The 22,344-nt window shown below is 42.7% G+C and overlaps 1 protein-coding gene across 1 annotated transcript in view; it reads right to left on the reverse strand.

Annotated features, from left to right (window-relative positions):
- MKX (mohawk homeobox) overlaps window positions 1–22,344 on the reverse strand; it is a 41,003-nt gene that overhangs the window by 16,415 nt on the left and 2,244 nt on the right. Inside the window, exons 3-4 of the mRNA XM_065731427.1 lie at window positions 17,726–17,879; window positions 16,184–16,519 (exon numbers count right to left, since the gene is read on the reverse strand). Coding sequence (XP_065587499.1) covers window positions 16,184–16,519; window positions 17,726–17,879 — 490 coding nt within the window. The remainder of the gene's footprint in view (window positions 1–16,183; window positions 16,520–17,725; window positions 17,880–22,344) is intronic.

A 22,344-nucleotide genomic window follows, 5' to 3' on the forward strand; every position in this document is an offset into this window, starting at 1 on the left:
TAGGCAGGGACACCTCCCTATAGACCAGGTTGCTTACAGCCCCATCCAGCCTGGCCTTCAACGCTTCCAGGGAGAAAGCATCCACAGCCTCACCACCCTCACAGTGAAGAATTTCTTCCAAACCTCTATACTAAATCTACGCTCTTTCAGTTCGAAGGCATTTCCCCTTGTCCTGAAGCTACATGCACTTACAAAAAGTCCCTCCCCACCCTTCCTGTAGGCCCCCTTCAGGTACTGGAAGGCCACTAGAAGGTCCCCTCGGAGAGTCCTCCAGGCTGAAGAGCCCCAGCTCTCTCAGCCTATCCCTACAGGGGAAGTACTCCATCTCTCTGATCATCTTCATGGCCCTTCTCTGGACCTGCTTCAACAGTTCCATGTCAGACGCTTCATGACATTTATAAAATAGTTTATATTTTACAGACCTACAATTTCTCTGATGTGGATAAAAATTGTGTCCAGTTAAAAAATGTTACTAAGCCTAGGGCACTTTGTGCTATAAATTATCCAGAAATGAGGTAAAAACTTACAAATAAATTATAGTCTCCCATTCTTCCTGACGCCTGTTCCTAGTTCTGCCTCTATAAACCCCTGCCAGTTCCCAGACACTGAATGCCCCAATCAGTGCTTTCACATCAACTCCTGGAAGTACCAAGAGCAATTCAAAGCCCATCAGGAATGCTGTCACTGCTGTATGATTAAAGTGGAAGATTTTTCTTGAGAATGACAACAGATGGGAGAATAAAGCCTAGACAAGACAGAGAGACAGATTAGTTTCTGTAAAGTTAGCATGCTTTCGGAAATGTCTTTTCAATTAGAATACCAAAATTAAGAAAGGCTCTGATGCAATAGGAACCATATGTGTTTGACATATCCAGCTTCTCTATCTTTGACATCTAAATATTCAGTTTAAAGAAAATTAAGACATTTGTTTACGAAGAACTAGTTTATATGTTTACAAGCCTAAGCTGAATGTTTTTAGATGGAGCGATTATATACTAGTCATTTCCTCTCATTTTCCCTTGATTCAGGAAGGAATACTGCTGTGAAGATGGAATGTGTTTTGGATGTGAACAGCTGAAGGTACAGAAATCAGATTTCTGTCACGTGGAGCTAACAGCTAATTCCTTCTGCAGGGGATGTTTTTCTACAAAGACCATGTATTAGGAGCTCATCACGCTGTGATGCAAAGCCCCACTCCTTCAGAAATGTGCTAATGGCCACAATGCAAAGAAGAGTTAATTCAGATGGAATCCAGGAAAATGAGGCAGCACAGAAACCTCATCAGCAGTCCAATCACATGACAAAATGTGAGGCATCTCCAAAGCCACTGCCTGCCAAAAAAAGAAAGGCTGCTGCAAGAAAAATACTTTCACAGCTTGATATCTGGGTCTTGTGACTGCTATCCAAACAAGGAGTAAAAGTGGTACTATATAATGTGGCAGGGTAAACAGAACCACCCACTTGTCATTACCAATCATGTTTTTAATTCAGATGAACTCTGTGTCTTTAAAAAATGAGTGGGGGGATGGGGGGTGGGGAGGTCGAGATACAAAGCCTTTTGCTCAACTTGAAAATTATATGTATAATCTGATTTGGCATGACACACTTTAGGTTCATATATACCATGAACTATATAGGAACGCGTGATCTGCCATGCCAGATCAGAGTACTGGTCCATTCCAGGTGATATCCTTTCTCTGCTACTGACCGACGTTCATCTCTCAGGGAGCACAGAAACACTGCCCTCAGCCAACTATGCAGCTGGTTAAGAAGATTTTTCTGTCTGCAACTTACAGATGACAAACTGAAACATTTTCCAACAGGTGATCTGATCTGAAGATTACAGAAAGAAGTAACTTCTCTTTTCTGGGAGAAGTTCAGCCTTTCAGGAATGCTGGATAAGAGAAGCCTCCACATTTTGCTGACCTGTCTTACACTAGCCTGAAAACTAGTTACAGTTTTCAAAATAGGTCTTGGTGGGAATCTCCAAAGCCTAGATTGGGAATGATGAGGCCAAGGTGTGAAAATGCTGTATTTCTGCATCCAGCCTCGTCAGGGAGTGCAGATGTACCAAGAAACAAATAGCTGCACACCCCACACAAACAGCTGCCCTCTTGCCACCAAAACTGGAGTACTTCTTTGCTACCAACTTAGTTCAGGTTTTCACTGAGTCATGAGCAATACTTTGGATCAGTTTGCTTTGTGTTTTAAACAAGGTCATACACCTTTCTAGATATGCCTTTGCTCCTAGCCTGACTAATGTGGAAAAAAAGTGCCAGGACATAGTAATTAGATTCAAAGGTGCCTTCCTTCCAAGTAGAGTGGTAAATATCTCTTGAATGCATATCCACCCTTACCCGTCGAAGTTTGAGAGGGAAAAATGTCAAACCTCATTTTGAACTGTGAAAAATGCTTCTATCACCTATACTACTCTAATTTATGCTTGAGCTTTTCCAATTACACCCAAGAAACCTTACAATATTTCCACCATATCTGCTTTACTTTCTTACCTTCATTCTTTCTATCTCCTTTCTTCCATCGGTCTTCCCTTTCCTCTTCCTTTTTATTTTTTCGTTCTTGCTCTTGATTCTGCATTCCCCTTCCCTACTCTCCCCCCCTTTACTATCTTCCAGAAGTTTCTATCTGTTAATTTCCTAACTGTATTTATTTCCTGACTGTAGGTTTTCTTTTCTCCCTTCCCCTTCTGTTCTTTCTTCTGCCTTTCACCTCCCAGAGCTAAAATGATACTCCAGCAATAACCTACCTGAAAAGCGAGTTACATCTTTTAAGTCCATTGTCAGTGTTAAAGGGAAGGAAAGTGTCTCAAAAAGAGCTAAACGACTATTCCAGTCCCTGCCTCGGACAAACAAGTGTAGCTGCCACTGACAGCTGGAGGAGTTCAACGCCTGAGTCAAGTAGTTCCCCATTTGCTATCAAGCACTGCTTTGTGCGGGAGTCCTGCTATAGCAATCTGTCCCCACACCAGGGCACGCCGAGACAGACAGAATTACTTGTGGTGGCCACAGGGTGTTGGTGATGAGAAAAACAACGCAGATAATGTAAGTCCTTTCTTCCCTCTTGACTGGGAACGCACATCTAACAGAAGCTAAAATTTTGCTGAAACTTAAAAGAAATAGGAAGAAGTTGAAATGAACGTGGAAGCAGATATGCGCTGCTTCACACCCTTGATTCTGATGGGTCTCTAAGAAAATATCAAACCACAGTAAGAGAGGTTCCTTGTCTGGCATGCACAGTGTAATTAATACTGCAGCTAGTGAAAATCTTGTGAGACTTCTCTCTCTTGGCTTCAGGGAAAGGAAGGAGGTGAAAATCACTCCTGGTTTAATGTCCGTGGAAGGGACAGAATTACACCATGCAAGCAGTTAGGCTGAGAGGATAAGGCTAAGCAGCACTGACTCCCTGAACTTTTTGAGATCTGCCTGTCAAAACAGTAAATGTTTGCTTTCTGAGATGAAACAAGTTAATAGAACTATGCACTGGAAATCATATTTGTGGACAAAACTCCTGAAAAATACTGGGAAACACTTTTTTTTTCATAGTAGATTTATTGCCCCTGTGACACAAAAGCCTTGCTCTCTGTCCAGCCGTGAACCATGGGCAAGCTTGAGCTGTCTGCACGCAGCCCAATTCAACTTGCACACCCAGCCTTTCAAAGATTCCTCTGTTTGCTTTGTCTCACTCTTCTTCACATTACTTCTGGTGGTTTGTGTGTGTTTTTGCTGCTGCTCGCTTCCCACCCTTGCTGCTCTCCAGCTGCTTGCCCAGCAGGCACAGCAGTTCCATGTAAGGAGCACAGTGAAGAGAAGCACGCCTTGATTTTCTGCGCACAGTAACTTGCACGACATTTGATCATACACAGAGATTAAGTCATTCATGAATAGGGCCCAAAGGGAGGAACAGCTCCAGAAAAACAACCCTCCTCACTGGTAGTGCAGCATCCAGAACTCCACAGTCATTGCTGCCACACTTACAGTTTGTAGTCTATCTGGCAGAGCCAGGAATCCAACTGCAGGCTCTGTGGTTTAAATAAAATGTATCTACAGCAGCTTGGATCAATGTTTAAAAATGTTCCATGTTATTTTAGTCCAAGGACAAGCTTTTAAAATTAAAAGAAAACTTTGGCTTTAATTACAAATTAAAAGTGAAAGTTGTTGAAATAGAATGCAAATTCTGAGCAGAACAGAAACTATTTCAAATTTAAAACTTGTTCTTCTCTCCCCCAGTGCATGACAAGACTCTTTGTAAATACTTAAAACAAAAGCTTGGAAGTGAACCATTTGAGGACAGTATCTAGGGTGCTTCTGCCTTGTGTCGTGGATCTTTGGCATAGCTTGATTTTTTCCTACATTTACGTTTTCAAGCTAAAATAAATGTCAGATTTTGATATGAGTTGCAATAGCCAAAAAAGAACCACAACAGTAACTTTTACCCACTTTTTCCCTAAATGTTGTTATTACATATGTGTGATGCAGCATGTCACCACCCGATATGTAAATGCAAAGGGTTTATTCCAGATCAGCTACGAGCAAAGCAATCCCAAAGTGGTTAGATGCTACAATGGAGAAGCTGCCGCTCTTGGGATGATTTTCAGCAACAATGGCCCATCTGAAAATCATTAGTGCATAGCAGTGGATTTTCCACATGTTCATATGCTGGACAAGCAGGTTGCCCTTGAAGTATGGTTCCCTGGGGGAAGAAGGAAAACCCAGAGAAAAGTATTCTATTGTCAGATCACGGTTTTGCTAGAGCCAGACAAAAATATGGTCAAGCATTCACTCTGCTGGCAAAACTATAGGGTACCGAAATGGAGACAGCTAATGAAGAAGGCAAAGAATTAAGCTCATGAAGAAGATCTAAAGGAGGACAGATTTTTTTTTTTTAATTTTGAAAAATCAGAACTAAGGTTAAATATGCAAATATTGTGACTTTTGTATTACTGACCTTTATTTTTATAAGGCCAAAAAGGTTTGGAAAGGGTAGCCTTTTCCCAATACAGCATCTTGTAGTACCAACAAGAAAACACTGAAGAAACCTAAATAAAAACAAGTATGAATATAACTAGGCAGTATTTGATATTTAATGCCCCATTAATTGATAATTTGGCTTGAAGGAGGAAGAAAAGTTGGCAAAAATAAATGGAATTCTTTAGCTCCTTGTTCTACTTCAGAAAAATTCCCAATGGGCTTCACTTAAACAAAGAACTTTAGTTTTCCACTGGAAAGACAAAAAGAAAACCTTGGTCTAGCATGTCCTGCCACATGCTTTAACTACACAGTAAAAGAGTATGTACTTGGATCCCAGGCACATTTCAGAAGTGTAGTATTTATTAGCTGCTCTGTTGCCAAGTTCCACTATTATCATTTTATTATAACTAAGGTATATTTTTACTAAATAAATTATATCTAGGGCTTTCGTTTAAGCATTTGAAGGTATCAGAGTGTCACGTACAGATGGCATACAATATATCACAGGAATTTGTTCATTTTCTCCCTCCTCCTCTCCTCTACAAACAGTTATCCTATATCTGTGATCCTGGGTCATTTGACACTCCTAAACCCGTAACCCAGCTGTAAAGACACATGAGGGTCAATGGGCAGTGCAGCCCCAGCTCTGTGCATTGCCTACTACACCTCAGTATGGCCCCTTCTGCTCCCCTTTTCTCAGCCTCACTCATATCTGACTTTTTTCCAAGACCACCTTTCCAACTGGCAGGAGACACAGGGTGGTGGGACACAGATTCCTTATATGCCAGGCTGGGACATGGTGGGAGTGCTGAGCTGTGCACAGAGGCGGTTGGAACAATGGGATGGGAAGAGGACATGGCCATAAGAATGGAGAGGGCTTTGGTGGGCTCAGGAGGATGCGTGTTGATCTGGGCAGGGACACAGTGTCTTCAAGCAGCTGTGATTCCCGCAGAGAGATGACAGAGCTCCTCAAACCTCAGCAAGTGCAGCAGTACCATGGGGCTAAATAAAGCCTTTATTTTTCCAATTTTGTGCAAGGAATGAAGGAAGAGCAGTACCCAAATATAAGCACTGACATTCTCCAAGGGTCACAGTCTTTGATCTATGAGCAAAGATCCCACTGAAAGCAGCTGGAGTTCACCATAAGAAATTCAGAAAGCTTTGGAAGCACACAAATTTTATGTGTAAAACCATGCAGTGTGCTCTGGAGCCAAAACACTTGAAAACCAGACCAGACTTCGGTGCAATGGATTTTTGCTTTGTCCAACATCAAGCATTTCAAAAAGCTTGATTTTAAAACATCTGAGTGCCTGTCTATTGATGACCAAGTCAATCTATAGGCACTGTGAATCAAACATCTGATGTAATTATTAGCACCTTTTGAAATAACAGGGTAGAGAGTCTAGGATATCAATCTGTAAGCGTTTTGAATGGGGCGCAGATTATTAAGGAATATTTGTGATTTTTCTCTGTGGAGATCTGCAACAAATGTAGCAAAAAATAATCCTTACATGTATTTGCAGACAGGAGATATTATATCATTCACAGTCTAATGAGATGAAAACTGAAAAGAGACGCCCAACATTTTAAGTCCTTTAAAATGTTTAAACAAGCATTTATTTGGTTTAGCCAAAGTCTAGGCCAGCAAAAATGGCCTTTGCATAAACCATCAGCTTCAATGAAATCACAATCTGCAGGTACACGTCATCTTCTCTCCATTAACAGGATTTCAGGCTTTGCAGTGAGTTGGAACAAGTGCAGGAGATACCTAATGATTCACTGGCAGTGTAGTTGGGAGACTGATTTTCCCTGTCTTTGCTCACGCTGCCACATTGAACTCCCCTACTTCACACTGATGGAGAAAATGTGGCAAAATGGAAGTCACACAGAAATTACCATTGGAATTTCAACACCAAGGGAGTGTATGCATGTATGTATAGATAGGTATTTACGTACAGAAGTATGAATGTATTTCATAGACATATGAATATATATATAAATATATATGTAAGATTGTGTGGTCTATGCACACCAGTACAGTCTCTGGAGATGGCCAGAGCAAGACAGCCTTTTTGGCTTCTCCCCATGCAGTGTGTCAATACTTCACAAGCCCATGATCACTGCACCTGCCAATACTGCTGAGGGGAGGAGGCCACAGGCACGTGCAGCATCCGCATAACGGCCATGTGAAGGCAGCCCCAGGGCTCAGGGAATCAGCTGGCAGTAGCCACGAGCTACACATCAGCTAAACTACAGAAGATGAATCAAGCAGGACAACGAGTGCATCTGTGTAACTCGCAACACTCCACCCAGCCCTTAGGCCGTGTCATCTGCACAACACTGCCATAAATCTGGAGTGCGCCATGCAATGTGCACACGGAGCGATGGGGAACGGTCCTGGCTCTGTCCAGGCAGACCTGGCCACAACAGGGTAGCCCCGTGCCTGGCTCCTTGGGACAGCAGCAGTCTGAGGAGTGGGGCCTTGGATGGACATCCTGCAGTCAGTGGCACAGAGGGGCCTCCAGCATGCCGAGGCCTCATCACTGACTGCACTGTCTAGCCCACAAAGTACATCCAGTGCAGGAGAGAGATCCTGCTGCTGTTTTGCAATGCATTACAAAATAGTTTGGCGAGAAGCAGGAATTTGAGGCAATTCGCTCCTGAAGAGCCAGGTCGTGAGGAGCCTTCATTTTTCCAGCAAATTGGATTTAAGTTGACAAATAGGAACTGAGAGAAAAAAAAAAGTCTGACAAAGTAAAGGGGAGATGGAGAAACCGACAACATTTAACTTGATCTTCAATGGTGTAAATCTGTCAATACCCACAAATGACCGCAAGGCCTCATGCCAGCTTCTACTCTGAGATACCGTAACTAAGACATTTGGCTGGTACCTCGCATTGGAAAGAAAGTTTTTACATTTAGAAATGTAAAACATTGTAACATTTAAGGAATTTTGGCTACAGCCCACTAGCCAGCCTTCCGCCAGCTTCAGCTAGAGGATTATTTTGAATGCTGCTTTGCCTTTCATGCATCTGTTGCCTAAATCAATGTGGAGGCATGAGGGAGGGACTGAAAACTGGCCGTAGAAACAGTGGTATATTTCAGTGTCGTAACTGAGAGCCTTGGCAATCTCTTTTAACTAGAAATGTCAGTGCCATACCGAATGATCTGGTCATCATAACCTCAGCTTCTGGCCATCAGTGAAAGAACGGAGATAGAGGCTCCAACATCAGGTTTCAAGGCCACAGCGAAAAATTAAGGAAAACACATTTCATGGCTTGTTGGAATTTCACTTTACCTATTTTTGTGTGTTCCTCTTCAGCTGTTCCAGCCCTAGCTGTTTATCTGATCTCTTTCTGTTTGAATTGTTTTTACTTTTTCCAGATTTTCTACAATTCAGCTTACTTCTCCAACTTATTTCCCCGCTTTAAACTCGTGCTCCTCTTTTGTTGTAGCTGACATAAACCTCACATAGTACATTACATAAAACGTTTGATTGCTCTGACTGTTGGGACGTTATTCTTCTTTAACATATCTAAAATGACTATCTGATGCCATTTGCATGCCGTAAAGCATAAGAGACCTGCAATAGTCTTTAGGACTCACTGGCAATTTCTCATTTTCCCCTTGTGCTTCACACCCAAATTTTTACACTGAGAATTAAGTGGATTGAACAAAACAGAATCCAGCTCTGCTTGTCTGGTTTTGAGGACTCAGAAATTATCTGATTTCTACGGATGCAAGACATTTTCGGGGAACAGGTGTTTCTATGAGCATTCCCCCAGCTCCATCAAGATGGCAACAATCTTATACAGAGCACCCACAGATTCTCCACACTTTCAGAACACAACCAATTCCGAACCTCAGGGCATGGACCCATCTGCAGCCCACGCAGACAGAGATTCCAGGTTCCCTCAGTCCTCTTGTCAAATTGTGCCAAAGTTTCTGGTATTCACATTATGGACAAATGACCTAAAATTTTTCAGTTAAACACATAAAGGAGTTTTTAAAGTTGTGGAATTACTTTCAAAAACCACAAACCTGCCTGAGGAAATAGGATTTGCTGGATCAGATAAGATTACGGCTCTATCTGGTCAGGCAACATCCAGCTTGTAGCGTTTGAGAAAAAAAGTGATAGTGAATAAAACTAATTCTGCAGTTTAATAATAGAAGAGTTTTAAATACATTTTGAGAAAATCCAAATTAGAAATCCCACTCAGGACAAAATAACCTGATCTTTTTATTTCTCCTGAGTAATTGTGATCAACAGACACATTCTGGTGCTTGCACTGGTGCAGATTCAACTTTTTACACTACCTGAGAGTGATCAAACTCTGCTGCAGAGCAAGATGCTACACAAGTTCATGCATTTGTCACCTATGTCAAAATATTGTCATGGTAAGGAAAATGCATGTGTCTGTGCATGAAAAACAGAAAAACTCAAAGCACATCTTTATTTACCATCTATACAACTGAATACAAGCACGCTGCTTTTCACCAGTCTCATCAAGAGCAAAAAATATTTCAAACTCCAGGACTCCTAAGAAGCTTACTGATTTATTCAGCAGTCATCATGCTCCAGATTTACAAGCCCAGTCGAGAAGGCTATGATTGGGATGTACCTGCTCAAATCCCTTCCCCAGATGGGAGAACGAGTGCTTCCCGTGCCAAGTTTCAGTCTGGATTGAATTTTTACAGCTGGGTCATAAATTTGTGGATTAAAGGGGTTCTAATGGAAACACAGATACAGCCCTAACTACAGCAACATGAACAGCAGTGCCACAACACTGCGCAGACAGCCCACGCTCGGAGCTGGATGCACCAGGTCACCCAACGGTGTGCTATTGATCCTAAGTTGAGAAGGGATACTGGCGCATGCAGGAATCCCATGCCAGGTATGGAGTTTCAGTTCAGGCATTTTTCCAGAGAGAAGTGAAAAAATTTTATGGGCTCCCCATTCTTTCACATTTACTGCCATGGACAATGCAATGCTACCGGCCCCTGCCTGCACTCAGCCTGCCTGCACCCTACCCTTCGGCACACGTACCACGTATTGCATGTGGATTACTCTGCTAATACGTGTCATCAAAGACCATGGTTACTTTGCAAAGGAGACAGATTTCATACGTGAAAGTAACTCACCAGGCAAAAAGCATGGATTTTATCCCTGTAACTTCTCTTCCTTTCCGCGCAGGTGCCATAGGATGCAGGGTAGGAGCATTTCACAACCATTCAGGTTCATTCCACTGAATCGTTTTTCCCGAATTGTAGGTTCACATACACGCTTTAAATATTTCTTAAATTAACTGTTAATTTTCTTAATGATTTCTCCATTATATTCCTTATTAATCATGCAGTCTACAGCTTAAGCTGGAAAATACTTTGATGTACGCTCCCGTACTTTTCCACACGCATAATTTCCTGAAACATTTGCATTTGGGCTAACCCCAGCTTTTAAGACCAAGCACATATTTGAAGCCATTTTGAACAATGGGAAAATGGGGATAAATATTCTCTTCTCCTTGCACACACACCTTCACTAAATGAATGAGGCCTGAGGCTTGGCCTGGAGCATTTGCTAACTCTGAAGAGGAGCATTAAAATATATAGTTGTTGGCAATTTGTGACAGCACTGTACATTTTCCCTGCTGTGTCTGAGAGACATCCTAGGCAAGCACAGGGGTCTCCTGCCTTTTGGCTGCTGCTGTGAATATTTACACTGGGGAAATCTAATGCTTATCCTGAAACTAAACCAGCAGCAGAGGTGTGTGTGCATCTCCCCTGAGTCGCCACAGCAATCACGCCCAACTCTGCCTGTGAACATGGTGCTGGCAGAAGCCCAGCGCACGACCCGTTCTCCAGAACCATTAATACTTTGGGTTTTATAAAAACAAAAAACACCAATGCAGTCTGCCTCCACACGGCCACCAGAGACATTCTGGGTGAAACAGATGCATTTCCACCAAAACCAAATAAAGTCAGTTTTGATGAAGCACCAATTTCCAGTACTGCGTGGAAATAATCCTAACCCATTTCATATGCATGTGCCGAGAAATCAAGAAACTAAAGAGAGATAGAGAGAAAAACTAGAAAAAGAAGCTCATTTGATTTTCTCTGTTTGAACTGAAAGAAATGTAAGACTTAACACAAGGGGAGCGGGAAAGATCTTTAAAATCCCCAGCTTTGGGTTTCCATTATATATATTGAACCTGACACTGTCCCTGCAGCAAGGCAGTTTCCTTTTAGTTCTTCTTTAGGAAAAAACATTAAAGCAGCAAATTAAAGGCAATCTGCTCCTCCATTCTCAATTCCACACTATTTCAGCGTTGACGAATCTGGTCGTGTAATAATAAAATTCCTGCTGAAATATGATCTTAACTGTGCAACCTCCACACTGCAGTTACACTGCTTTGGGTGTTTAATACTCCGCTCTCATTCCCCTTTTCAGTTTCATTTCTTGATGACATTAGGATCTGCAACAAGCTCTCCCCAGTTTGCATTTATTTTAAAGTTTAAAGCATCCCTGAGGTCCCCAGCACCATTTAGAAGGAACTTGGAAAAGTCACTAAAGCTCGCAGCTTTTCCTGGTCCCTGGAGTTGTTTCTGAAAACAGGTTCCATTGTGTCCACATTATGCTTTTAAATTTTATGGCTCGTTTTTGAATTACATGTTAATTTCTACAAATATTAAATTGAGAGGAGGAGTTGGCAAGGACCACACAAAACCACAGGGCCATTCTACAGTCTGCATGTCTGCAGAGTGTCTCTGTGAGTGCCCTCATACCCAAGTGCTCTGCAGGAACATGAGCCTGATCCTGCAGTGTGCTGAGTGCTCAGTTTGTTGCAGTAAGCGCCCCAGGATCATGCTTTATAAATCACAGACATTGCAGGATTCCAAATTAAAGAAAAAACAAGGAAGGCAAGAGGAAAGAAAAGGGCAGCAGTAATGAAAACATCACAAGCTAAACACAGTCCTGAGTATAAATGCCTAAAAATAGAGATCAAACATCTTCAAAATTCAACCACTCATTCAGGAGTTTTTTTCAAAGCCACCCTCCTTCACAGGCCTGCAAGTCTTTGGTTTCCTCACTATTTTTATTTGTTCTGGCTTTTCTGCTGCACTAAGTAACACATAAAGTAAAATCAATGGAAACCTGCTGACATAAAAAGTCTGAAAACTCCCTGTCCTGCCATTTCAACCTTCTCTCTTTGTTTCATTTTAATTTTTTGCTTTCCTCTGCCCAACACAACCCACCAGACAGCGATATCCCAGAAAGTTGGGATTTTTCATTTCCTTGAACTCCAACAATGCAGAACATTTTGTTTCCGCAGGTAACAAACGACACAGGGTTTGCAGAGCACTGCCCGTAATTAGAAAAATAAGCTGATGTGCCGGTAACCCATAAAGCAAAGCGTGATGAGGGTGTTTTGGATTAACATGCAGCCTCACTACAAGCATTATCAGACCTTTTCGCTGTGTATTTCTGGAGTGCTTGTTTCAGTCTGACTATTGTTTCCATGCACATTTGTGCATCAACTAGAGATAGACATGTCTGGTTTTAGTTATTGGTGTCATACAGGGAACCTGCAGTGATGACAGCCTGCCAAGGAGTTAATGAAAACTTCTCTAACAAAGATTTTTAACTAAACAAAAGTACGGAGTGCCTTTCAGTGGACAGTTTAAGGCATATTTGAGCAATGATACATACATATACTTTATACCAGTACATGGGCAAATATGAACAGAAATTTTCTGCCTTAAGTGAACACATTCACAGATGTCACTTTACATATATACATATATATATAATAAGCGTATCAGCTTACGACAGAAACGCTCATGTATGTGATGTCTGAGTATGTTCACAGGTCTGAGTATGCTCACAGCCTATTCAGTGCTCTGTTCTCTCTGAGTTGGCTGCAGCACATCCCCTCACATAGTACACTGTGTCCCCTTGCACCTAGTACCACCTCTGTCCACATCTCACACCACATCCCCCCTCATTCTGCTCTGAATCCCCCTCACCCTACACTACATCTCTTGTATTCCTCACCACACGCCCTGCATCCTGTGCTGCATCCCCTGCATCCTGCACTTTGTCTCCCACATCCCGCACAGCATCCTGCTGCACCCATACCCTGTCTCAGGGAGGACAGGGCTGTAGGAGCTGCAGACACAGACACCGTATATGCAGGCACAGCCTTGGTGTTTGCTGCTCCTATTCCAGCACTAAAAATGCTCCCTGCGAGCTCACAGTGCACAGGTACAAACCAAGGCTGATCTCCTGATACAGTGTTACACAGCCTGTCCTTGATCTTTACATGGGATTTCGCAGTTGCATGAACGCAGAGTAGCATATGGGCCAGTGTTTATAAGCATGTTAATGACTGAAATGGGAAATGGCACTACCCATTTTCCTTATAAATTTTAAACTGCAATTTCTTGTTTCTGTCACTGGACACTGCTCATACCCAGCTAATGCAGCACATGCTGCTGAGCCGCCTGCAGCCATGCTCACTTCAGATCCCACCGGCACCGAAGCGGCCGAGAGCAGAGAGCAGCCCACAGCGCAGAGCAGCTCCCGGCAGTAAACTCTCTGCTCACAACTGCTACAAAAAAAGCTGCTTTTCCAGGAAAGCACAATAAAGATCTGCCTTCAAAACAAACGACTTCCAGCTTGTGGGAGCACTGCAAACTTGCCAAAGTTTTCTCAAAAATAAAACGTCAATCAGTTTTCACTCCATGTTTTTTGACATCTCAATGAAAACATCTTTATAAACGGAAACATCCATCAGAACTTCAGAATTCTGCTTCAGCCTCTTTCTGTTAAAAGTTCACCGCTTCACACAACACAGCACTGCAGAGGGGAGCTCCTTGGAAGTGCTGACACCGCACCTAAAAACTCACTCGCTGCTCCCAGAGAGGCACAGTCAGACACACACTGCTGTCTCGCTCAACCAGATGGGGTTGGTTACAGCTACTTTCACAAATTGCTGCATGACTGCACAGAGAGCTGCCAACCCAGGTGTTCAAACTACACAGAAAAGACTTCAAAAATAAAATGCCTGTATTTATCCCTTCCTACCTCTTAGTCTTTTGGACAATTTCATCTATTTCTGAATAGGTTTCAGGATAACATGGAAATATCTACCTTTAGTCATGACGTAGTCAATTCCTGCATGTTACAACATAATCAGAAAATCACTAGTGGGGCTGTAACCTTGTAACTGACAGAAGCCTGTTTCTATAAATTACTTCCCGAATGCACACACACATGCGGGAAGGATATATCAAATAATTGATCTTTTTGTTTCTGCCATCAGGCAACTGGTTGTCAACTTTGAGAGCGCAAAAGGAATAACACTGCATCCTGAAAGCTGCCGGTGTGTTCTCACCAGAGCCCTTGGCACTTCAGAACATTAACAAAGAAGAAGTTACTTAAATACCATCTCAAGAGCAGTTTCAGGAACGCCAGTTAATGAACTTTATGGACAAATGCTGCTTTTTGGTCAGCCCAGCCCAGCCTGAGAACTCACTGCCGTCACAGCGTGCCCGTCTCAGCTTTCTCTTTGAAGACCATATTTTTCAGTGCAGTTAAAAACTTGGCAAGAACTCAACCAGTAGCAAATTTATTATGATTTTTAAAAAGTCGCTGTGTCCATTTTTAAGTTATGGTGCAAAAATACAGAAAAACAGAAGTTTACATATCTGAGCTGCTGCATCTGTTCTTGAGTAACTTTTCACTTAAAAATAAAATTTGGCAGACAACGTGCCCATAATGCAGACCAAATGCATTTGGTATGTTGAAAAAGAAATATCTTATATGAGCAGAGAGAATTAATTTTGAAACATATTCATCATGTATACACTGTTCTTGCTCCCCATGAGATCCTGTTCCTCTGTGGGCCCTCCGGTCCTCTTCATAATCTCCTGACTACCCGCATGTACCAACATCCTCCCACCCCCACCACAGCATTGGACGTTCTGAAAACCTGCTATTCCCCACAGGGACACAAACCATGTTGAATATGCTTGGCAAGAGGGAGCAGATCAAGGCTGCAAAACTGAGGGGCTGTGGAGGCAATGAGCACCCAGCCTGCCTACAGGGAAGCCATGAGTAGCCAACTACTGCATCTACTTCTACACTAGTTAAATGCAAGCCCTCCAGCATCTTGCAGTGGTGTTCGTCCATCCGTCCATCCATCCATTCCATCCATCCATCCATCCATCCATCCATCCATCCATCCATCCATCCATCCATCCATCCATCCACCCATCCATCCCCAAAGAAACGATGCTTGAGAAATGATCAACCTCAGGGGCTGCTGCAATGGGGGTAAACACCGAGACAATGGTGGAGGCCTACAGAGCTTTAGAGGAGCTCTCCAGCACATGCTGCCCTTCAGCAACCTAAGCAGTTCCAACCTTGCCCTGATTTATAGTAATCTGCCAGCACAGACCAGGCAGTGCCACATTCTCTCCTCTGACCAGCAACATGATGGATGGTATAAATCATGCTTTTATGCTGTTATTGATTACATTCAAGTTGTAAATTACATGTAATCTCTCTGAAACATTAAATCAAGATATTTACTGTCCCTTAGTTCAGCGCACTGATGCAGAGATAGGTCTGAATCCACGTAATAGTAAGAGATCCAAAAGGCCACATGACTGAGAAGGTACCCTGAGGACAGTGAATAGAATGAATAATAAGCAAAAAAAAAGTCATGTGCACTTGCCCAGAAGGCATATGGCCACAAAAAGCCACTGGGAAAACACAAAGTCTTGTGTCTGGGGCTCCACGGCACTTTCCTCTACCTCTCCTCCAAACCTCTCTTATTATCACAGTACTCAGAAGTCTCCCTTGTTAGGCTTGCCTTAGTGCCAGCAAACAGACCTGTGAGCATCTTTCAAAAATCTGCCCTGCAGCTCCATTTAAAAGGAAGAAGCAGCTTCATTGAGCAGCCAGGAACAGCATGGAGCTTCACAGCAAAGCAGACATGTCTGGGGAATGGGAGGGACTGGAAAAGAGTTAATCCACTCTCAAACTAAAGTACAGACAGGAGTTACCACTCCTATAGCAGAGGATGGACAGGTGTCATCTGCTCTTATAAAAGGCCCAATAGGCAACACCCATTCCAGGTGAGAACAAGCAGCAAAGCCAACTGTACTGAAAAGGATCAGGAAGAATCCCTTACCTGTACGGTAAACAAAATTGCCTTCTGTCTCTGATGATGACGGAGACACCAATTCCTCCTCAAATTCATTGGAACTAAATGAACCAGAGTGATTCCTTTGCCTTGTTTTTTCCATCATAGCTGCGTTAGTAGCCATGACATGTCTCAATGAGTCATTCAGGTAACGATTCAATAAGCTGTTTTTGTATTTGGGAGGTGACACGTAATCCTCATTGGCACTTGTTTCTGGTCTCACTCCTGTTTTTATGACTGAGCTTTCAGTTTTAATCACAGTGTGATGAACTGGTTTGTTGTATCCCCCTTCATTCATATGGTTTCTTGGAGGATTTTCTCCATCTGAAAACAAAGGAAGAAAGATACAGTAACACATCAAATATCTAATATTTAGTGAGGCATTCTCTACATTTTAAAATTGTCACCACTAAAGCTAGACAAGTAATTTTTTACTTCAGCATCAGAAAATGATTTTCATTTTCTTCTGTTCACACATTGCTCACTGTAGTTTCCAGGGTTCTCAGACGTTCCAGCTATTATTATAAACTGTAGAGAACAGTGTTTAGGTCTAACGTGCTTGTAAGCAAGGTGAAGCAGGTAGAAAGAAAGAAAAGAGAAGTGCCTTAAACCAATAATAAGCCCCTCAAAATTTGGATGATAAGCTTAACTCTTATGATCATAGCTTTTCCTGAATACTGGGGCATACTGAAGCATATCTGGTTAAACTGTGCATTTTTTTTGGCTGTCCTGCAACCAATCTTTCAAAGGAAAGTCCCTTCCAAAGAAATGTGAGTACAAATTGAAATTGAAACAAATAGAACTGAAACTAAGCAAAGCTTGGAATGTGTCCTTCTAAAAATCCACATACACATTTCTGGCATTGTTCTGTAGCTTTTTATCCTCACAACATGAAAAAAAAAAAAAAAGCCCCCGGCCATGATTAGTAACAATGTTTGATTAAAAAATTGTGTTAGTGTTTAAAAATAGTCCTGTATGTGTTAATTCAGGCAAGAGAGATTTTCAGTGAATCTTTAAGGCAAACATTTGTGGGTAAAATACATAAACTACAGCAGTATGACATGACATGCAGTAGTACTTGCAGTGATATATAGTTTAGGATAAAAAAAAGCCCCCCTGAATTTAATAAGAGTCTCTTGACTATGTGACATTGATGCACCCCTTCCTTCTAGGAAAGCAACGGTCCAGAGACTTCACATTTCCTTAAGTCCTGACAAAGGAATTCTTTTTCTTTTAAATTAGAATAGCCTTGTAGAAATGAATGGACTAGCAATTCCATTTCTAGTAGGAAAGCTACACAAAGCAGGCAAATAATACATAACCCATAAATAAACCTACAAATTCCCATCTTGCAAGCATTTTGCAACTACTCCCAATAGTATTTGGGAGCCAGAAATGGTGCCTAATTCACACGAAGTAGAGGTGGCTCTGCTGAAAGCATGTTATGAGAAACCAGAGCTAACCTGTCCTATCTGGGACTTTCTAAATGTAATTGATCAGTGTGAAATTGATAAAAAAGCACCAACAAACCTTCAGAGCACGAGTCGTCACTGCTCACGCTCAGCCTTTCGGCGTTCCCTTGGACATACTTGTTGTACAGTTTTATTCGCAAAGCCCAGCTGAGGTCTGGCTGCCTGACTGTGTTCTTAAGGCGACGTCTTGCGTTGGCAAACCAGTTTGAGACCTGCTTAAAAATTATGTATTAGCTTTCCTGGAAAACAATGGAAAGAAACAAATCTAACGCATGCGGTGTACACAAGGTTTATGCATGTCTGAAGAGAAGAGCAGCAACTTCTGCAACTGTTTCTGTCATGGAAAAGGTAAAAAGCAGCAGAGATACAAATCCCTTGTACAGTGACTACCGAAGATGGGAAGTTACTCATTTTCTTAGCTCCCAGATGCAGAGTATTTTCGAGAGCGTGACACTGCAAATGGACTCATAGTGTTGTCCCTCAGGCCTACAAGGTTGGCACACAGCCTGAACACAAAGCTGGGGCTGCTGTGGCCACAGTGTGAGCTAGCACTGCTGCACCGTTCATCTGGTGTCACCTCCAGAGCTGGCTGACACGTATGCTGCTGGGAAGCTGAGCTGTGGGCCTCAGTCTGGGTCCAGCCCTACTTCTGTCACCTGCCTACTGCCATGGGGGCTGCCTAAGTGGCATGAAAGCACTTGGCTAATTGTTCCATACCAATAATCTCTTCTGGGATGATGAAGAAAGCAAGGAATCCTGGCTGCTGGAGGAGAAACAGGACTGCGGCTCAGAGCCCTACACAGGAGCCAGCAGTGGCACTTTGAGCCTCCCACTCACATTTTGCACAAAATCACACCTACACAAAGGAGGGCTCCTCTGAAAACAGTGAGCCCTGGATCAGTGCTCAGCTGCCCAACACAGAGCTCCACAAAGCATATAGTTTGCAGCGACAGGTTAGGAGACCAAAGTCGTAGCTCGCAGCAAAGAGTAACATTCACTCTCCTCCAAGGCTACTTGTTTATATTCATCATATTGACACAGCAATCGTTATAGTAAACCAGAAAAGGTGGCTTGGCACCCATCCACCTACTGATGCCGTGAACAAACTTGCTGCAGACCGCCCAGCTGCAGCATGAGCCACCTGCCCGTGGTGGCACGTAGGGGAGCTTTGAAACCAGAAATGGCATGACAAGAACAGAGCAGCCTGGAGTCCTGCATCACCTCACCGAGCCAGTGGCTCCCCACCATCTCGCGAGAGAGATTTCGTTATGCTGCACACCATCACACTTTGAAATATTTAATCAATCTTTCATCATAGGAAAGGAAGAGAGGGTAGTATTAGCGTGACTCATACATAAAAACAATTAAATTTAGCGAGAGTGATTTTTGCCTGGTACTCTTGGTTTATTTTGGGCTCATTCTTCCTGTGCCAACTCCTTGCATCCTGCGTATCAATGTGACAAGATGAGTCATATTTCAAGTTTTCTGCTATGAGAGGAGGAAGTAGTAGTTATCCAATCATTGTGGAATAACCTTCAGTCAGCATGTACAAGAGCGGCTTTCTGGTGAAATGCAAATCAGTAAGTGCTCACTCCAGAAACTGATTTCAAACGCAATTAAACAAGGCATGTTGAGGATGAAAGAAAGTTAGGTAAATCCACTTCAGAGCCAGCCACCTTTCATGAAGGTCCTACCTTCTTTTTACTGTGGTCCTCTTATGGTGATCTCCGAAAATTCAAAAACAAAACAAAACAACAAAAGCTACAGTGATTTATATACAAGCCATCTCTGAGATCTCCCAAGAACTAAGCATCCTGACAAACTGCATGACCAAACCCATTTCTCTTGTCAGCCACAATAATACAGCTATTCTGTAAAAGGGAAAAGACTAAAAGAAACCAACAGGGAGAATAATGGAAAGTGCTTCCTTGCACTCATATTTTACATCAGCTCAGCTGTTCCCAGAGAGCATCAAGTACTTATATCGGCATCAAGAAATATTGACCCTCTGGCTTTGCTTCTGAAGAGCCTCTTCAGACTCATTGTGATTTTTTCTGCTTCAGTGCTTAAGAGTGGCTGAGGTTTCAGAACGGGAACAAATCGAGCAGCGCTCCTCCCGTGGTAATCCCGATATGCCTGTGTGGATCCGAATACTATTAAATCCATAGCAGCGCATGACCCGTGTATTAATCCTAGTATTGCAGAAAGCTGCTCTTCTACAATACGGCTATTCATGTTTCTTTCTGGAAGGAATGGATGGCCATTTTTCTTTTTTATTTCACAAGAACATCTAAAACAAAATTTAAAATAAAATAAATCAAGCACTGCGGTAATAATACAAATGAAAATATAGCACGTTAATAGCACATTAATAGGAGAAAATATTGGATTCTGAATCAGAATCTAATTGGAGTAAAACATAAAATGCTTTCTCAATTTATATTGCTTTTCTGGTTTCCTGCTTTGGCAGTTTGGGAAACAGAAAACTTTCGACTGTTGGACTGCAAGCTGCAATAACATTTGCCTGGAGGACTCCTGAAGACCTCGTTGGACTGCTCAGGAAGAAGTGAGCCCAGAATGTGCACCAGGTTTTGCTACTACTTACAGAGAAACAAGATGATTTATGATTGCTGCAAAATCTTACCTCCCTGAAAGAGTCCGACTTCCCCTCTGAAGGTGGAAGAGCCCCTCTGTCATGCAGCACAAGGAGCAGGGGGCTCAGCCAAAGTATTGGGGAGGGAGGGGAAATTAATTCAAAATCATCCAACTGGGTGACAGCAGAACTAATGAAAATGTAATAGTGGAAAATTTGGCATTCTGATTCTGTCCTAATATAGTAAAAAAACGGAGCTGCATATTTACCTATTTATCTCACAAAAGGATTACCTATATCCATGCCACATAGTCCTGCAAAAGTTCTTTTGGAAGGATGGCACAGACTGGAATATGGTATGTGTCAGGGTAAGGTTTGTCAGAAGAAAGGAAAGAAGAGCTGCAGCCTCTGCACTGATGTCACAGCAACCAACACTGTGTCCCAGGCAGCTGCTGAAGTACTCTCCTAAGGTTGGCAGACAGGTGAAAAACAGAAAAAATCCCCAACTGTTCACTGCCTAAGTGACATTTTGGTGGCAGTTTGGAGGGATTTTCAGCAGTACCCTTCAGAGCAGAAAGCTGCAAGGTGAGAGCTGAGAAACTGGAGAAGGGTAAGATGCGAGCTCATCATGAAGATGCACAACCCAGAGAGAAGATACTACACCAATTCCTGGTTCTCCAGTGATGTTTGGTGTTGTCAGACTAGAAAAGTAGTCCCCATAGACCCTGTCTGGGGGAGACACAGAACTTTCCAACAGATACTGAAGCCCACTCCCAAACTGCTCTTGGCTATAGCAGCCCCATCTGAACGAGCCTGGGCTCCAGGGAAGATGTTACAGATGAACCCAGTGTGGCTGAGATCTCCGAGAACAGGAACATTGATCTGGACTCTCTCCTGCCATGTGAAAGGCAAGGAGGGGTGGGTGCTGTTTTGCTCCTCCAAGCTCAGGGATTACTGCTGCTGCCAGACCTACTTATTTACTTCTCATGCAGATGCTACGCTATTCATGAATTAAAAAAGCAGTGCACCCAAGTGATGGAAGAAACATCTGGGGCTTCTTTTTGATGGTGTGCTTCTGTAAATGAAGATGGATGTGCTGCTTTGCACAACTCTTTCAAATATTCCATTTTGTAGAAATAAACTGCTCAAATTCAGTTTCAGTGTAAATCCAGCAGAGCCATGGGGGTCTAGCAGGGATAAATGCAGCGCTCTGTAACTCTTTTTTCTACACCTGACATAAATCATACTGCTCCTTGGAGCAGTGGCCATGGCTTGCTTGGTGCTGTTACGGAGACAAGTACAGCACATCCCAACCGGGACCTACTGAGAAGTACTGCAAAAACCACCAACAGATACTGTCCCATTGTATATCCATTCCGTGGCTTTTGTAAAGGATGAAGAGAACTCCTCAATATGTCACAAATGTGAAACTCTCCAGACACGTATTCTGGATGTATGTTTTAAATTTCACATAGAAATATGGGAATATTCAAAAAGCTGCAGTTCAATAAACTGCTCCTATTCAATTGCGGCATTGAATGGACAGTGTTTATCCAATTAAATTTTTATAAGTCTGAGCAGACCTTGCATGCATGTTTTTACAAAGTGAAGAAGTTATTTTAACTGTATCTTCCAGCTATAATTGGCATTCTCTGAGACATTAATATTATTTTTGTCAAAGTAGTGGTGTTTTGGTAGTGCAATAGTTCCACAATGAGGTACTGAAGTGTAAAAGTGTCCCCTTCTGCCAATGTTATAAGAATGGGAGCTCGGAGCACTGCCTTTTCTGAAGGAGCTCAGAACCATAACTCCAGACTGCTGCCTGCTTTTCCATACGGATACTGTCATGTCCCCCACAGTGTCATATCACACGTTGGGCAGAGCACTGAGAACCCATCCTGCTGTGTGTTTCACATCACACACCCAGCAGCAGTGCGGGAATCAGACCATACACAGTACATCAATCCTTGCAGCATCCAGAGCCGGGACAGCATCGCTCAGCGACTGATAGCATCGCACCACCCATTTGCACAGAGCACCAGATGGCACAGGGAACAAAGCCATCAGATTTACCAACATCTGCA

The sequence above is a fragment of the Cyrtonyx montezumae genome, unplaced genomic scaffold (assembly GCF_038088225.1).
Source record: "Cyrtonyx montezumae isolate F1298 unplaced genomic scaffold, pur_monq_1.0 scaffold_14, whole genome shotgun sequence".
Taxonomy (NCBI): Eukaryota; Metazoa; Chordata; class Aves; order Galliformes; family Odontophoridae; genus Cyrtonyx; species Cyrtonyx montezumae.